Genomic DNA, 13,766 nt, shown 5'->3' on the forward strand with positions numbered 1-13,766 from the left:
TTCAGGACCAGTTGTGACCTTTGACTCCAAAGCACTTCTAGGCTATTGGCATTATATATAATATTGCCCACAGGGTCACCGGGGTCATACAGTTTGTCTCACACAGGCGACTCCTACCTCGGCCTGCGTTTACTCAACGGGGAGGGTCTCAACATCGCCCCCTCACTACAGCAGCAGGTATGCACTGCTGCAGAGTGGACCTGGATGCCAGTCAGCACAGTAAAAATAGCATCCCCCCCCGCATACCAACCCCTAGTCTAGTTCCTCTTGACCTCCACTTCCCCTCGTGTCCCGGTCTCACCTTTGACCCACCTCAATGTTTTTTTTTTTTGCTGAAGCTGCAGCTCTACTCAGAGGCGTACGATTGAGCTCTATCTCTAGGGGACATGAAACATCCTCTGCTTTGATCTATAATGACATGTTTTTCCTGGGATGCAAAATAAACCAGTGAGTGGTGGAAGTTCTCAGGAGTTCCTGGTTAACCGACCAAACATCTCTCTGTGCCTAACCGTGGATGGTGCCTCCAAATACCAGCATTGAACCTCAGATCCTTGCTTTTCCCCTCGTTTTGTATCCAAATCCTTCCTCGTAGACCAAGCTAGTGGTTTCCCCAGATGTCAACTGTTGTGAGTCAGAAGTCTGACGTAAACAGCAGAGGTCTGCGGACGTAATGAAGCTCATCTAAACATGGTTCCTGTCGACAGGTGGATACCCTGCACCATGCTACACACCTGACGGGCGGCTATGAGGAGCTGTCAGGTAGTGGCCTCTACACCCCCCTTCGCCTGGATGTAAGTTCACAATCGTCCACCTTTTTGAGTGACGTCGAAAAGATTCACGACGACAAACCGAGACACCAAGTCCGTTTGGCTTCTTTCCCAAACGGAATCGTCGATTCCGATATTTGACAATGACTAACATGTGTCGACGCGTTTATAACATTCCTGACAGTGAATCATAGACAATACAAAGTATGCGGTGATTTATGTTCAGGGGTACTTTTTGTTTTCGCCGCTTCTGCTGCAAAGTGTCTTGCTCAAGAGCAGAGAATGACCAGATCGTTGAATCAAAACATTGTTTCATAAATGCTCAGGCCTAGTTAACAAACTACACAAAGGTTGAGGGTTTGGCAGGTTAATCCGATGAGAATGTTTTAATAAACCATTTAAAATACATTTATTTTTAAGTAAGTCATTTTTATTTGTATAGCGCTTTTCCAGACCAGGGTCACAAAGCGCTTAAACAATCAAAACAATATTCAATAAAGTATATACTTTAAAGATCAAGATAAAACTGATAACACAACAGGAGTTCCAGAAAATCAAGGAAAAGCCTGAACAAATAGACTAAATAAGAACATTAAAATTGATGCATGTACAAATGTAATATTTTGATTCTACTTTTTTCCGAAAATTTCATCTCTTAACACAGAAGAAACGTATTTGTGAGTCATGTACTTACCGTAATATGAAGGTTTTGAAGTCCCAACGTTTCGCATTATTTCTTTATTGGATATTTAAATATATCGTAAGAGGCACTAATTACCCCAACCACCTTACTTATGGTTCCAACAAAACTCCCATGATGCATTTCTACAAACTGCTCTATTTAATGACGGCTGATTGGTCGCTACAATACTGTGTTTACATTATGTAACATAAGTATGTTGCTATGAAAAAAGTGATCGACAGCTGTGGTTGGTAAGCTGGGCGGCCAAGCATTAAAGGAATTGTAACTTGTGCAGGAAATGTTCTTTTCTAAACTAGGACACATTTTCGATCGACTTGTAAGTAGAATTGTTTTTCAAGCGTGTGTTGCTCAACGTAGGATTCCTCAGGTTAATGAGCGGCACATTCAGATCATTCCGGACACATCGCTCACGAACCAGATATTCAAGCGTCGGATCTTTGCCGTTAACTGATCTCTGGCTCTCTTCCAGGCTAACAGCTGGCAGGACACAACCAACCCCTCCTCGGTCACCTCCCCTCCCGGTCCTCCAGGCAGCGTCCACTCCGACACATCCAACTGATTCCTCCTTCCCACCACCGATCCATTCCCGCCGGGGGTCCACGCGTGGACCTGCTTTTGTTCTCGTCACCACTCCCCTCTCACCACTGGACAGCCATGCGAAGCTGCGCTAAAGTCCCATAAGCCCACACTGTGCTGGACCACAGGAACCCCCCCCCCCACCCAACCCCCCGCCTCGCCCCTCCACACACAGCTCCGATAAACTCTGAAAGGGAGAATCCTCACGTCACCAACCGTCTCGGACTTAAAAAAAAAAAACCACTGACTGTGTAGATGATGTCTGTACATTCTGTGTATATGCACGTGAACTCCACACAGTCTTCACAGCTCGTCAATGTGCCGTCGACCTCTGCACTCTCCACCCCCCTTTTTTTTGCTTTGGGAAAACTGTATCTCTTGAAACTGTCGATACGGATCACCTGGGAGCTCCTGCTCACCTTTGCTCGTACCAAAGCGCTGCCCCGGTAGTTCGTCGTCATCATCATCATCATCATCATCGTCCTCCGAAGAGACCCCTCTGCCAACACCAGACACTCTTGTATCTTTTGCTCCCTTTTCTGCGTTTGATTCAGAGCATCCACGGCGAGTGTCGAGCACAAAAAGTTAGCGTCCTTGTTCCGGGATCACTGGTGAGAGAGGAGGAGGAGGCGGCGGGCGTGGGGGGGGCGGCAGAGGAGCGTGGATGTAACTAACCAATAGAAAGGGTTTTTCGGTAGAGCTTGTTAGGTCTAACTTCTCACTTTCTGTTCACTAGTTTATTTGATTGTAGGCTATTTTCTAATGCTGTTTCACCAAGAATGCACCAGCCGCCACCAAATATGAGCCCGAGAGACGTGGATGGGGGGATGGGGGGGTGGGGGGGGGGCGAAAACATGGTGGGGCAGTTACTGGGACAAACATGATTTTAGAAACGTGACCGTCTTCCATGCATGTAGACTTTTAGGATTGATATTTGGTTTTTTTTTCCAAGTTTTTTAGATTCATTTTTGTTCCATGATTAAAAGAAAAAAAAAAAAAGGTAAAAAAAATTAAAAAGGGTATAATTATTACAGTCAGACCAAAAAGGAGAAAGTGCATCATTTTATTGTGGGTGTGTGTACAGTGTTCTTTTGTCAAACTGGTCGATGCAACTTTTTTTTTTTTTTTTTTTTGGAGTGAGTGCTTCTACCGGCGAATGACAGACAAGGTGTGGGTGTAGGGGGGGGGAAGACCCTCACGCTATCTTGAGAAAAACGCTTGTGACACACTGCGACCTTCTTTTGTACCAAAACCAAAAATACCACATTCAGAAATGTAATAATGCTACTCTGTGTCTCTTGAAAGCTGGTGCGCAGCCGCCTTTTTCAGTTGGAGGAGAGGAGGGAACTCTATTTGTATCCGTGTCCGTGTGGTGGTGTAATGCCTCAAACTCTTTTTATTTTTATTTTATCTAGGGTTTTGTTGTCGGGGGGGCTCCGCGGTGTCGCCTCACAACTTGATTGTGTGCAGTTCAGCACCTCTTTCATAGGAAGAAAAAAAAAAAAAAGGCTCCCGTTTTACTCCTCATTTATCAACTTCCTGTTTATACGTACTGTTTTAGTTGAACGGCCGATTGGGCAAGGGCTTCTTCTCCTCTGTTACCAAAAAAAGAGGCAGCACTGGGTGTAGTTAACGAACATTTTATCGGGGAGGGGGACTTTCATTCTATGGAACTATTTTATACATAATCTTTTGTTAATTACGTTGCATTTTTTTTGATAGTAAGGTGAAGCCTTATGAGGATTTACTCGTCAGTTGAAGCATATGTTACACAACAAAAGCTTGTAAGCTGGTCACATGTTATATCCAACATTTAAATAGTTTTGTTACTCATCGCAGTTCATACGACTGTATTTTATGACTAATGCCACACCAAATTATCAAGCCCCTCCCTCCTTTTTTTTTTTTTTTTTCTACCTGTTGTAATGGATGTCACTGTACAGTTTGTGTAATGTTCCAGTGTTTTTATTTTCCTTTTATAAACTTTTGGTTGAGTTTGTTTTAACTTTCACAAGATTCACTATAACTGTATCCATTTTTTTTTATTTTTTTTTTTGATTTTCGGTCTTTTGTTACATAACTGGGTGGAAGTGGGGCGTTCGTGTTTGGCTGGGTGTTGCTGTGGATTTATGTTCATGTCCTTCATTATGTTTTCATCACTTAAATTTTAATCGTTAAGCTCCCAGAAGCTTGAAAAAATACATCTAGTGACTCCCACAGTACCAGTCAGCTGACTCAACCCCGGGTTTTCTTTTTATTTACTATTAGTATATTTCTATCTTTTCCTTGTATTTACCCCCCCCCTCTCTCTACCTCTGTCTTTCCATATCTCTTGTATATAACCCCCCACTGTTTCCAGACCTGCGAGTCTGTATGAACTCCTTTTATACCTCAACTTTAGAATTGTTCTAGAAAGAGTAAACAAAAGGAAGAAATATGACAAATTGTAGTGTTCTTATTAGAAAATTAATAAAATGATTTAGTGTGATATTTTTTTTTTCTCCTCCCCCCCAGTATTTGATTTCAGATTGTAGGAGTGTTTGATTTTATAATTTGTCACAAACGCTCTTGTGATAGTCAAATGTAATAAAAGGAGAGATTGCACCATGTCATGGTTATTATGGTGATCTTGTATTTAAACTCAAGACTTGAAAAGAAAAAGCCAGAGGATTTTTTTTTTTTTAAAGAAAAGTAACTGCAAATGTTTTATTGTCGGCCGGCCGGCTTCATACCGGTTATGTCCATCTGTCTTCTTTGCCGTTGGCGTCCATGTTCTTGTCCTCAATCTTCAGCTCAAAATCAAGAGGCTCCTGGAAAAAAAACAACAAACAATTAATATTTGGGAGTGATTTTAAAAAGAGTTGACAAGAGATGAAGGAATCATGATCTATGATAAAACCGGGTAGATTCATCTCTTAATGAATCTACCCGGTTTTAATTTAAATTAATATGTCAGATAAAAAGATTGATATACAAAAAAGAGTATATAAAAAGTATATTGTTTTAAACAGACATAAACAGATACAGTTCTAGTTCTGTATTTTTAATGTTGCCTGCAACATTCATTTTCCACCAGCAGGAGTGCAATATTGCTAAAAGTAAACTGAATATTTATAGGTAAATACGAAGTGCTGTGATTCAAAACATCAAAAAACAAGCGTCTGACTGACTATTGTATTCACCCCAAAACATCAAGCACAAGAAGACCATCCCAGAAATATCAGTTTTATCTTGATCTTTAAAGTATATACTTTATTGAATATTGTGTTGATTGTTTAAGCGCTTTGTGACCCTGGTCTGGAAAAGCGCTATACAAATAAAAACTACTTAATTACTTATTATATATATATAAAAAGGCAATGGAAAGATACAAGTAAAAAATGATATTTGCACCATTAGAAAAAACGAATTATGACTGAAATTAATTAATATTTTTTATTTGACATCACCGGTAATGTTAGAGATTAAAAAAAAAAAATACACCACTTATTATAACTATACTTAATTTGATCAAAACGTACTCTTTTTGGGCTCCACTGTGAATATAGGAAAAGCTATTCCACCAACTTTAAAAAACTCATAACTCGTCTCCTTCCCTACATTTATGATGTTTTCTCATTTAGAATTGCCGATACTTTATCATTTAAAATTGTCCGGATTAAAACTATATTATGAAATATCTAAAGTAATGGGAAATTCCATTCATCTGAAGAGCAGGCTAGTAGACCATTATTTTTTAAAAACATGAAGATAGAATGTTGACGTTGGAGAAAGAAAATAACCTTTTAATTATGTGGAGAGGTTTAGGGAGGCCAGGGACATGTTTGGAACGTAGGAGGAGAGGAACCAATGAGGTCCAGGGATGCAGTGAAGGAGGACAAGAAGAGGATTGGTGCGACCGGGGAGGATGATAAAGATAAGTGAAGAATGCTCACTTGAGTTCGGCAAACCCAAAATAAAAGAAGACTTGTCCAAACTGAAAGATATTGAAACTCGGATTTAGAATAAATGCTGAATATGTTTGAAATTATCTGTCACTGAGTGTTAGAGTACACAATGAATCTGGCTGTTGTTATGGCCTTCAAATTAGTTCAAAAATACTATTTGTAGAAGAAAAAAAAAGGTACTTTAAATGTGCAGTGACCACCATAACCAAAACAACATTTCTGTATTTAAGTCTTTAGTTCTTATAAATGACTTAAAATGAACAAAGAAAGAACAAAGCTTTTAAACTGATCACATTTCTTCCCTCAAATCCAAAGGTACTGATCAATGCAGGTCTCACAAGCAAATATAGTTTTGCTATAACAGGTTGTCATAATATTAGTCATTTTTTAAGTATACTAAGTTTTATAAAAGAGTGTTGTCCCAACACACCCAACTTGTTTATCCTTCCTTGAAAATCCTGTTCTACAGATTCGATCAGAGTGAGACTAGAATGTAATCCTCAATTAAATCTGGGTTTTTTTTACAGTGTGGCCTTGATGTTTACCCTGTGCTAACACACTTCTGTGTTCCTTCAGAGTCAAACATTAATGCAGTTTTTTTGGTGTTTTGGACAACGGTATCTGATTTCCTTTATACAACGTTCACGTCAAGATAATTATCTTGACACCTCTGGTGTCATTTTCAAAGTTCACTTCCTGAGGAAGTTCATGAGATGACATATCAACCACTGCTTTTTATAAGATAGAACTGATAAATGTTGAAATAAACATTGGGTCAAAATTATATTCTGGGTGAAAATAATTTCCTTTTTTGGTTTAGTTGGTTTATTTTGTTCTTAACCTATATGTCTGATTAGATATTATTGATACGCCATTTGCAAATTATGGAATAAAGAGAAGCCTTCATCATTGTGCCAATGGCCACATTAAAGAAACGTATATTCGTTTACTCCTCTTTTTTAAGACTCATCCATCTGTTCCTGAAAACTATTTACCACTCTAAACGCGTCCATCACACTAGTTAGCATAGATGCTAACATAAAAATGAAGAGTTTACTCTCCATTTTGAATATTCTCTTCACGCAATTAAATATAACAATATTTTTTCCAATATGTTTGGACATATATTGGTTTAAAAAAAAGAATTTTAAGACTTGTCAAGAGTCATGTGGTCTGGGAATTCTACAAATGCAAGTGGGGCTGGGTATCAAACTCCCCTTTTAAAAGGTTATTTTGTGGCACCGAAAGGAAATACTTCGGTAGTACCAGGTATCGAAACATTCTTCGCCTCTCGATTCCGAAGTTTTGGTACCCAAGCATGATCAAAAACTGATAATGTGTGTTTTTTTCTAAAAGTGACCTACTGTACCTTCGATTGATTTTTCACTTGCCATCAACTTTTATTTTGCACAGGAAATTACTTTTCTTAGTTTTTTTTCTTGAAGAAAACAACAACAACAAGAGGGGAAATATACCCAATTAAAACTTAAGGTTTGTACAATGTGTAATGTTAATTTCCCTTTGACAGCATCAATATTACAAAATTGTTATAAAAAAATAATAATGTAGTTCATGAACTCGTATTGGTGTCACCCTTTTTTGACCAATACTCAATACCTAAATGCCAGACTAAAGTACTTGGACAAAACAAAAAATATACAGTAATTTCTACAATAACTATAATAATAAATATATTGTATCTTTGCCACAGATTCTTTCCAATACACACCCGTAATCTAAACCATTTGTATTTGGTGGGAATCCCTCTTAAGAGGTATTCATCCAGGAGATCCTCGGAGTTTAGGAACTCGTATTTGTATCATCATTTTTTGACCAATAGTATACCTATAATAAAACCTAAATGCCAGACTAAAGAACAAAAAATATATAGTAATTTCTACAATAACGATAATAATAAATATATCGTATCTTTGCCCCAGTATCTTGATACGCATCTCATCGCCAGATTCTTTCCAATAAGTAAGTAAGTAATATTTATTTATATAGCGCTTTTCCAGACCAGGGTCACAAAGCGCTTAAACAATCAAAACAATACTCAAAAAAGTATATACTTTAAAGATCAAGATAAAACTGATAACACAACAGGAGTTCCAGAAAATCAAGGAAAAGCCTGAACAAATAAAATAAAATACACACAATATTTGGTGTGAATCCCTCTTAAGAGGTATTCAACCAGGAGATCCTCGGAGTAGAACCCCTGGCCCTCATTAAATACTAGTATCCGGGACAGGACAAAAAACAGTCGGAGTGAAATACCTCGGGCAGCGAGTCAATTTCCATGCGTCTCCTCGCCTGGTCGTCGGCCCTCCGACACAAACAGCACAAGATCCACTTGAACGTCCTCCGCATCTCGCCGTCCCTCAGCGAGTAGATGATGGGGTTCACCAGGGAGTTGCACTCGGCGATGACCAGGCAGAACTTCTCGTAGGCGTTGGCGTGGCTGGATTTACCCAAGAGTCCGTCCAGCAGGAGGGTGAGCAGCCCGGGCGTCCAGCAGATGACGAAAGCTCCTGCGGGGAAAAGGTAGAAAAAGTGAGAAACTTTAATAAAAAAAAGGAGTCGTCATCTCTTTCACATCGAGGGGACCATTTAGTAGAAGAAAAAACGCTAACACAATCGACCTTTGACCTGCAGTACTGCGTCATATCTGGACAGCCGCTGTGACTCAAACACTGTGAAAAAAACTGGTTTGGGGCGGAAGTTTAGTCGGAAGAATGATAATAATGTTTGTGTACAGAAGTGTACTGAACTCTGGGACGCCACTTGAAGAGTTCACAAATATTCAAACACATCTTTTTTGTGCATCTAATTTCCACTCGTTTCCGCTCGTGATTAAAGAAATTAATGTCCACGACAATCAGGAAATGAGGAAAAAAAATTAACTTCATTGATTTTCTATTAGGGATTATTGATGGGCGAACCCGTCGCTGTGAGTACAGACGAAACCAAGGAAATGGTGAATCTGAATCTGCGGTTTCCAGCCGCTCAAGTGCAGGCAGGAGAGATGACGTTGATACGACAGGAATCTGAACCTGATCCAGTCCGCAGAGGCAACAGTTTTTCTGTGGTTTTTTTTTTGGTGCCTGCAGTGACACTATATAGACAAATAAATCACTTAAATGTATTTCCACAAAATATGCGCTTCAGGTCTATCCGCACGTTACATAGGGCGCCACGAGTAGGATGGTCCTGTTATATCCTGTTGTAGACAGTGATCGGTTTTGTAGAGGAAGAACTCACCAAGCTGAAATCTATGAGCTGCAGCAGCAAATGATTTAAAAAGTGTGTTTAATGCAAAGTGGTGGTGTTAGAAGTAGGATGGATCTACTGCAATTTTCAACGACGAGGCAGGCCATCATAAGTAGGGCTTTGCGTCAATAAAAATGGCTACAGACACCTTCACTTTGATATCGGTTCCTGTTTTGATCATGCGTTGTTGGTACTGAAATTTCAACACCGAAAGTTGGCATGTTTTGATGTTCTGTACCAGGGGGTCCCCGACGTGGTCCCCGCAGACGCACCAAAAGAGTAGCCAGCCATGAGCGTTTTTCAAACAATAAACGTTTCATTTCTTGGTGCCACATTGGTAGTAATTGAAGAATCCATAATGTGATTAGTGTGTTAGAGGAATACAGTATATCATATATATAAGTTCATTTTAGGAAGTGTGTACCAAACTGATAGTATGCCATTTGACTCTCAGTTCTGGTGTACAAAAAAGTCTGGACCTCATCCAGAGACCGAGGAACAACCTACGGTACTTCTTCTTGAATCGTTTTTTTTTTTTTTTTTGAAATGGTGGGTTTGCTTCTTGTGTTGGGAGTCCCACTGCTGACTCATCAGTAACGTAACTATCCGACCAATCAGTCGTCACGTTTTTAGTTCCGATTTGTCGGAACTAGAACCGAAGTAGGTACTAAAAATTGCATCCGTTTCAAGGTGCCGCTGGAAACCCAAAAACACAAACCTGGTAGAATCGAGTTGAGGCAAGTAGGGTCAAGACGACCCGGTGGAAAAGTACCATAGAGCAATGACTAGGGTTTGCTTCTATGCGTTGTCAAAAAAAAAACCCAAACAAGACTGACCATTGATGTTGGGGGAAACTTTCTAATATTATTTCGCTTTTAGAGGTGGATTCTCGAAACCTGATCTGACGTTGTAGTAGCTTCTATTCCGCAAACGACTTGAGGGAATAACCCCCCACCACTCATATCCATCAAGCTACTCAAACAAGGTGTTGTGTCTACAGACCAGGAGGAACCATGGTTGGGTTTCATGTGTACGCAAGACCTACAGAGATCCTTGAGCTCCTGTGTGAGTGAGTTAAAGCATGATGACACAGATGCATCTTCACTACGATCGAAGGTTAAAGGTTAAAGGTTTCAAGGTTAAAGGACAGTGTCGAATATAAGGGTAAAAAAAAAAGTCTTCTGGACCAAATTTGTATTTACGCTACAAGACGAAGTAGTCTTGTCAGCCGGAGTAAGAAAAATGTGATAAATGGACTCGAAAAACGTTCCAGATCTTATCTTCATTCCAAGTAGTTAAACGACGTCCAAAGTTATTCCACTTAAACAGAACCTCTAGTTTTCGACGACCGTCTCTCTAGAGTCTGCTCCTGGACTTCAGATGACCTTTGACCTCGAGGTACGGTAGCACATCTCACCCAGGACCATGGAGATCGTCTTCATCAGGTTGACCACGGTCTGGCTGTGCCGCAGCTCCGACGAGTGCTGGGCCGCGTAGCGACTCTGGTACCGGACGTGGACGAAGATCCGGACGTAGATGGCGACCATGATGAAGAAGGCGAGCAGGTTGAGCAGCGCCCAGAAGACCAGGAAGCGGCGGCTGTACAGCGGCGTGACGGTGGAGCAGTCGTCCAGGTTGCACTCACAGTTCCAGAAGGTGGACGGCACCAGGCCCATGACGACGCTGACGGCCCAGATGAACACGATCAGCAGGACCACCCGCCGCTTGCTCATCTTGCTGTGCAGCTGCATGGCCATGATGGTCTGGTGACGCTCCACCGCCACCGCCAGGAGGTTGGCCACCGACGCCGTCAGGCTGATGTCGATGAGGGCCGCGCGGATGTACCACTGCTCCTTGCTGAGGGTCCGGGTCCAGGGGCCCGTGTTCATCATGAGGTTGGCGTACGCCACGCCCGCGAAGAGGTCGGCGGCCGCCATGTTGCCCAGGAGGTAGTAGATGGGGAAGTGGAAGCGGCGGTTTATGAAGATGGCCGCCATCACCATCAAGTTGGCCAGGACCACGATGGAGCAGACGGTCAGGCCCAGTCCGATCACCAGGTAGTCCCGCGGCGACCACTTCAGGCTGATCTCCTTGCCCACCAGGTTGTAGAAGAAGGTGACATTACGGGTGTAGTTGCAGGAAGTCCACTCACTGCTCTCTAGGGCCATGGCTGTGCACAACAACATCACACTATTAGAAGAAAAAAATAAAGTTTGACCAAACTCAGTAAAAAACTTCTTAAAAATGAGGGGAAATAAAAGCATTCCATGAAAGAAACACGGACTGAAAACCCGCGAGTCAACATTTGCTCTCAGGGTTTCACAACTCTGGTGAACATGTGCCGCTGATGTTGGACCGGAACGTCGTCAATTCAGAAAGTCATGGTTTTAAAATAAAGTAACTTACTGTCGGTGTCACAGGCGCCTCCATCCACGACCGTCTGCTTCCATTTGACGGACGAAACAGCTGCTCGTCTGTCGCCGCGCGTCTGTGGTCAGAATCAGTTACACTCAGATCAGCTGCAGGCGCTGACAGGATTCGGTGATGCCTTCACGGACCTCACAGCGCTTCACCCAAATCTGACACTGAACCCGTCACTCTTCTGTGCAAGTTTTTTTTCATTCTTCAACACCAAGTTTGGAAAAATAACAAACAACAGTAGAAATATTGTTTAATTAAAAAATGCGGACGCAATTAAAATGCGATATATAATTTATATTTTTTACTTTAAGTAAGATAATAAAGTCAGCATGATACTAACAATGTTAAGGAATGTTAATGTCAATTTTTTCAAATATATCGTGTCTATACGCAAAAAGTATAAAATGACGTTTTACTTTGAAAGTATGTGGCGGATGTTGCTTGAAAAAAAGAATGGAAATTATTCAAATATGTAGCACTGCCCTCAAGTGGACATGATATGTAGCTACAGTTGTGCGATTTTCAAGTAATTAAGTCATTTTTATTTATATAACGCTTTTCCAGACCAGGGTCACAAAGCACTTAAACAATCAAATCAATATTCATTAAAGTATATACTTTAAAGTAGTATGGTGTGCAAACGTAAAGGGTCTAGTTCAGGGGAGGGCAATTAAAATTCTTCAAGGGCTACATTCAATTCTGTGAACGTTGTTAGGGGCCGTCGATCAAAAAGAAAGACAAAAAATCCCTAAAGAAAAAAAGGACGTGCGTCACTAGGCAGTGACATTTATTAAGCTAAATAATATGCACTTTTTTTTCTAGTATAGATTAGTTTTTTTCAAAACATTTCTTCAATTAACTTAAAAAAATGTTTTGAGGGATTAATATATACACAAAAAATAACACACAAAAAGGAGGGAAGTGTGATGAATAATGAATACAAAATACATTTGTTAATACATTAGAACCAGGTCTGGTCTAGTTTGAGGAAAAACAGAATCAACCCGGAAATAATGTTTTTGCACTTTGTTAGAAAATAGTTTACCTCATTGAAATGTTCGCATATGTTTAAATAAAAAAATAAACCGTTTTTTAAATGTTTATTTTTTCCCAAAATAGTCTGATATAATATAATACATTGATATAATACAATATAATTTAAGCAGAGTTTCACGTTGGTATTATTTTTAATTTATTATCGAGATTTAAACCAGCGGCTGATATAATAAACTTTTTATTAATGAGAACAAAAAAAATATAACGTTTTTCACAAAAAAGTTATTTACAATTCAATTTGAAAGAATACGTCACACAATTGAAGATGTATTGGTTATTGTAGTTCTAATTATAGCCACATGAGGGCAGTATACAATGTAATGATATTATGCGTATTTATTCTATTATAGCAAGCCTATGTTTTTAATTAATCTGTTTTTATTCCATTCCAATTATTTATTTATTTTATATTTTTTATTTAAAGTTTTATGTTTCTGATTCATAGTACGAAACATATTGTTAAAGCAGCAGTACAGTAGTTACGACATGCTTGTTTCTGGCTCCCTCTACTGTTCGAAGAGGGACTATTTCAAAGCTGTCAATCCTTTTTTTAACATTTGAATTAAATACATTTTGTATTTATATATATATATATACTGTATATATGTCAAAAACATCAGCTTTGAAAGCGGCCGGAGTCACTGTATCCTCTCGTCCTCAGTCACCGGGATCTCATTGTTTTCCTTAGCTGCGGACAACGTAATGACTGCTGCCACCTAGTGCCTGGAAGTTAATATAATAATTTGAATGTTAATAAGAATGATTTGATTTTATATGCACCGTAATAAACCGTAGAATAACTAAAATAACAAATAAAGTATGATTGAAAAGCCAAAAATAAAAGGAAAGTTCAACAATAAAATTGTTTCTATTTTTAATATGTATACATCGATACAGTGTCGTTGCGTATCGTGAAAGAAATATCATGGAAGCTGAGTGACCAGTAAAGTCAAGCCTGACCCTGTGACCTCTTGGTTTTATATCCACGGCTCAAAACACGCAGCCATGATCCTGATATCTCCGACT

The 13,766-nt window shown here is 39.9% G+C and overlaps 2 protein-coding genes across 6 annotated transcripts in view; one reads left to right on the forward strand and one right to left on the reverse strand.

Annotated features, from left to right (window-relative positions):
• Positions 1–4,655, forward strand: part of pbx4 (pre-B-cell leukemia transcription factor 4) — a 23,166-nt gene extending 18,511 nt beyond the window's left edge. For 2 of the 4 annotated variants that reach the window (XM_087808893.1, XM_087808894.1), the window contains 3 exons: positions 107–177; positions 705–791; positions 1,940–4,655. In XM_087808893.1, coding sequence (XP_087665019.1) covers positions 107–177; positions 705–791; positions 1,940–2,029 — 248 coding nt within the window. In that variant the 3' untranslated portion in view covers positions 2,030–4,655. The remainder of the gene's footprint in view (positions 1–106; positions 178–704; positions 792–1,939) is intronic. The other 2 variants (XM_087808895.1, XM_087808896.1) reach the window with 1 other exon arrangement.
• lpar2a (lysophosphatidic acid receptor 2a) lies at positions 4,557–11,810 on the reverse strand. Of its 2 annotated transcripts, none has more exons than XM_087808899.1 (4): positions 11,670–11,810; positions 10,681–11,433; positions 8,271–8,524; positions 4,557–4,856 (listed from the first exon to the last, which is right to left on the reverse strand). In XM_087808899.1, exons 2-4 carry the CDS (start codon positions 11,429–11,431, stop codon positions 4,782–4,784), a joined length of 1,080 nt encoding a protein of 359 aa, XP_087665025.1. In that variant the 5' UTR covers positions 11,432–11,433; positions 11,670–11,810; the 3' UTR covers positions 4,557–4,781. The 2 variants fall into 2 exon arrangements, with proteins under 2 accessions (XP_087665025.1, XP_087665024.1); XM_087808898.1 differs by having other exon boundaries at positions 10,681–11,453; positions 11,670–11,760.
• Between the last annotated feature and the right edge of the window lie 1,956 nt (positions 11,811–13,766).

Source organism: Callionymus lyra, chromosome 15 (assembly GCF_982586985.1).
Source record: "Callionymus lyra chromosome 15, fCalLyr1.hap1.1, whole genome shotgun sequence".
Taxonomy (NCBI): domain Eukaryota; kingdom Metazoa; phylum Chordata; class Actinopteri; order Syngnathiformes; family Callionymidae; genus Callionymus; species Callionymus lyra.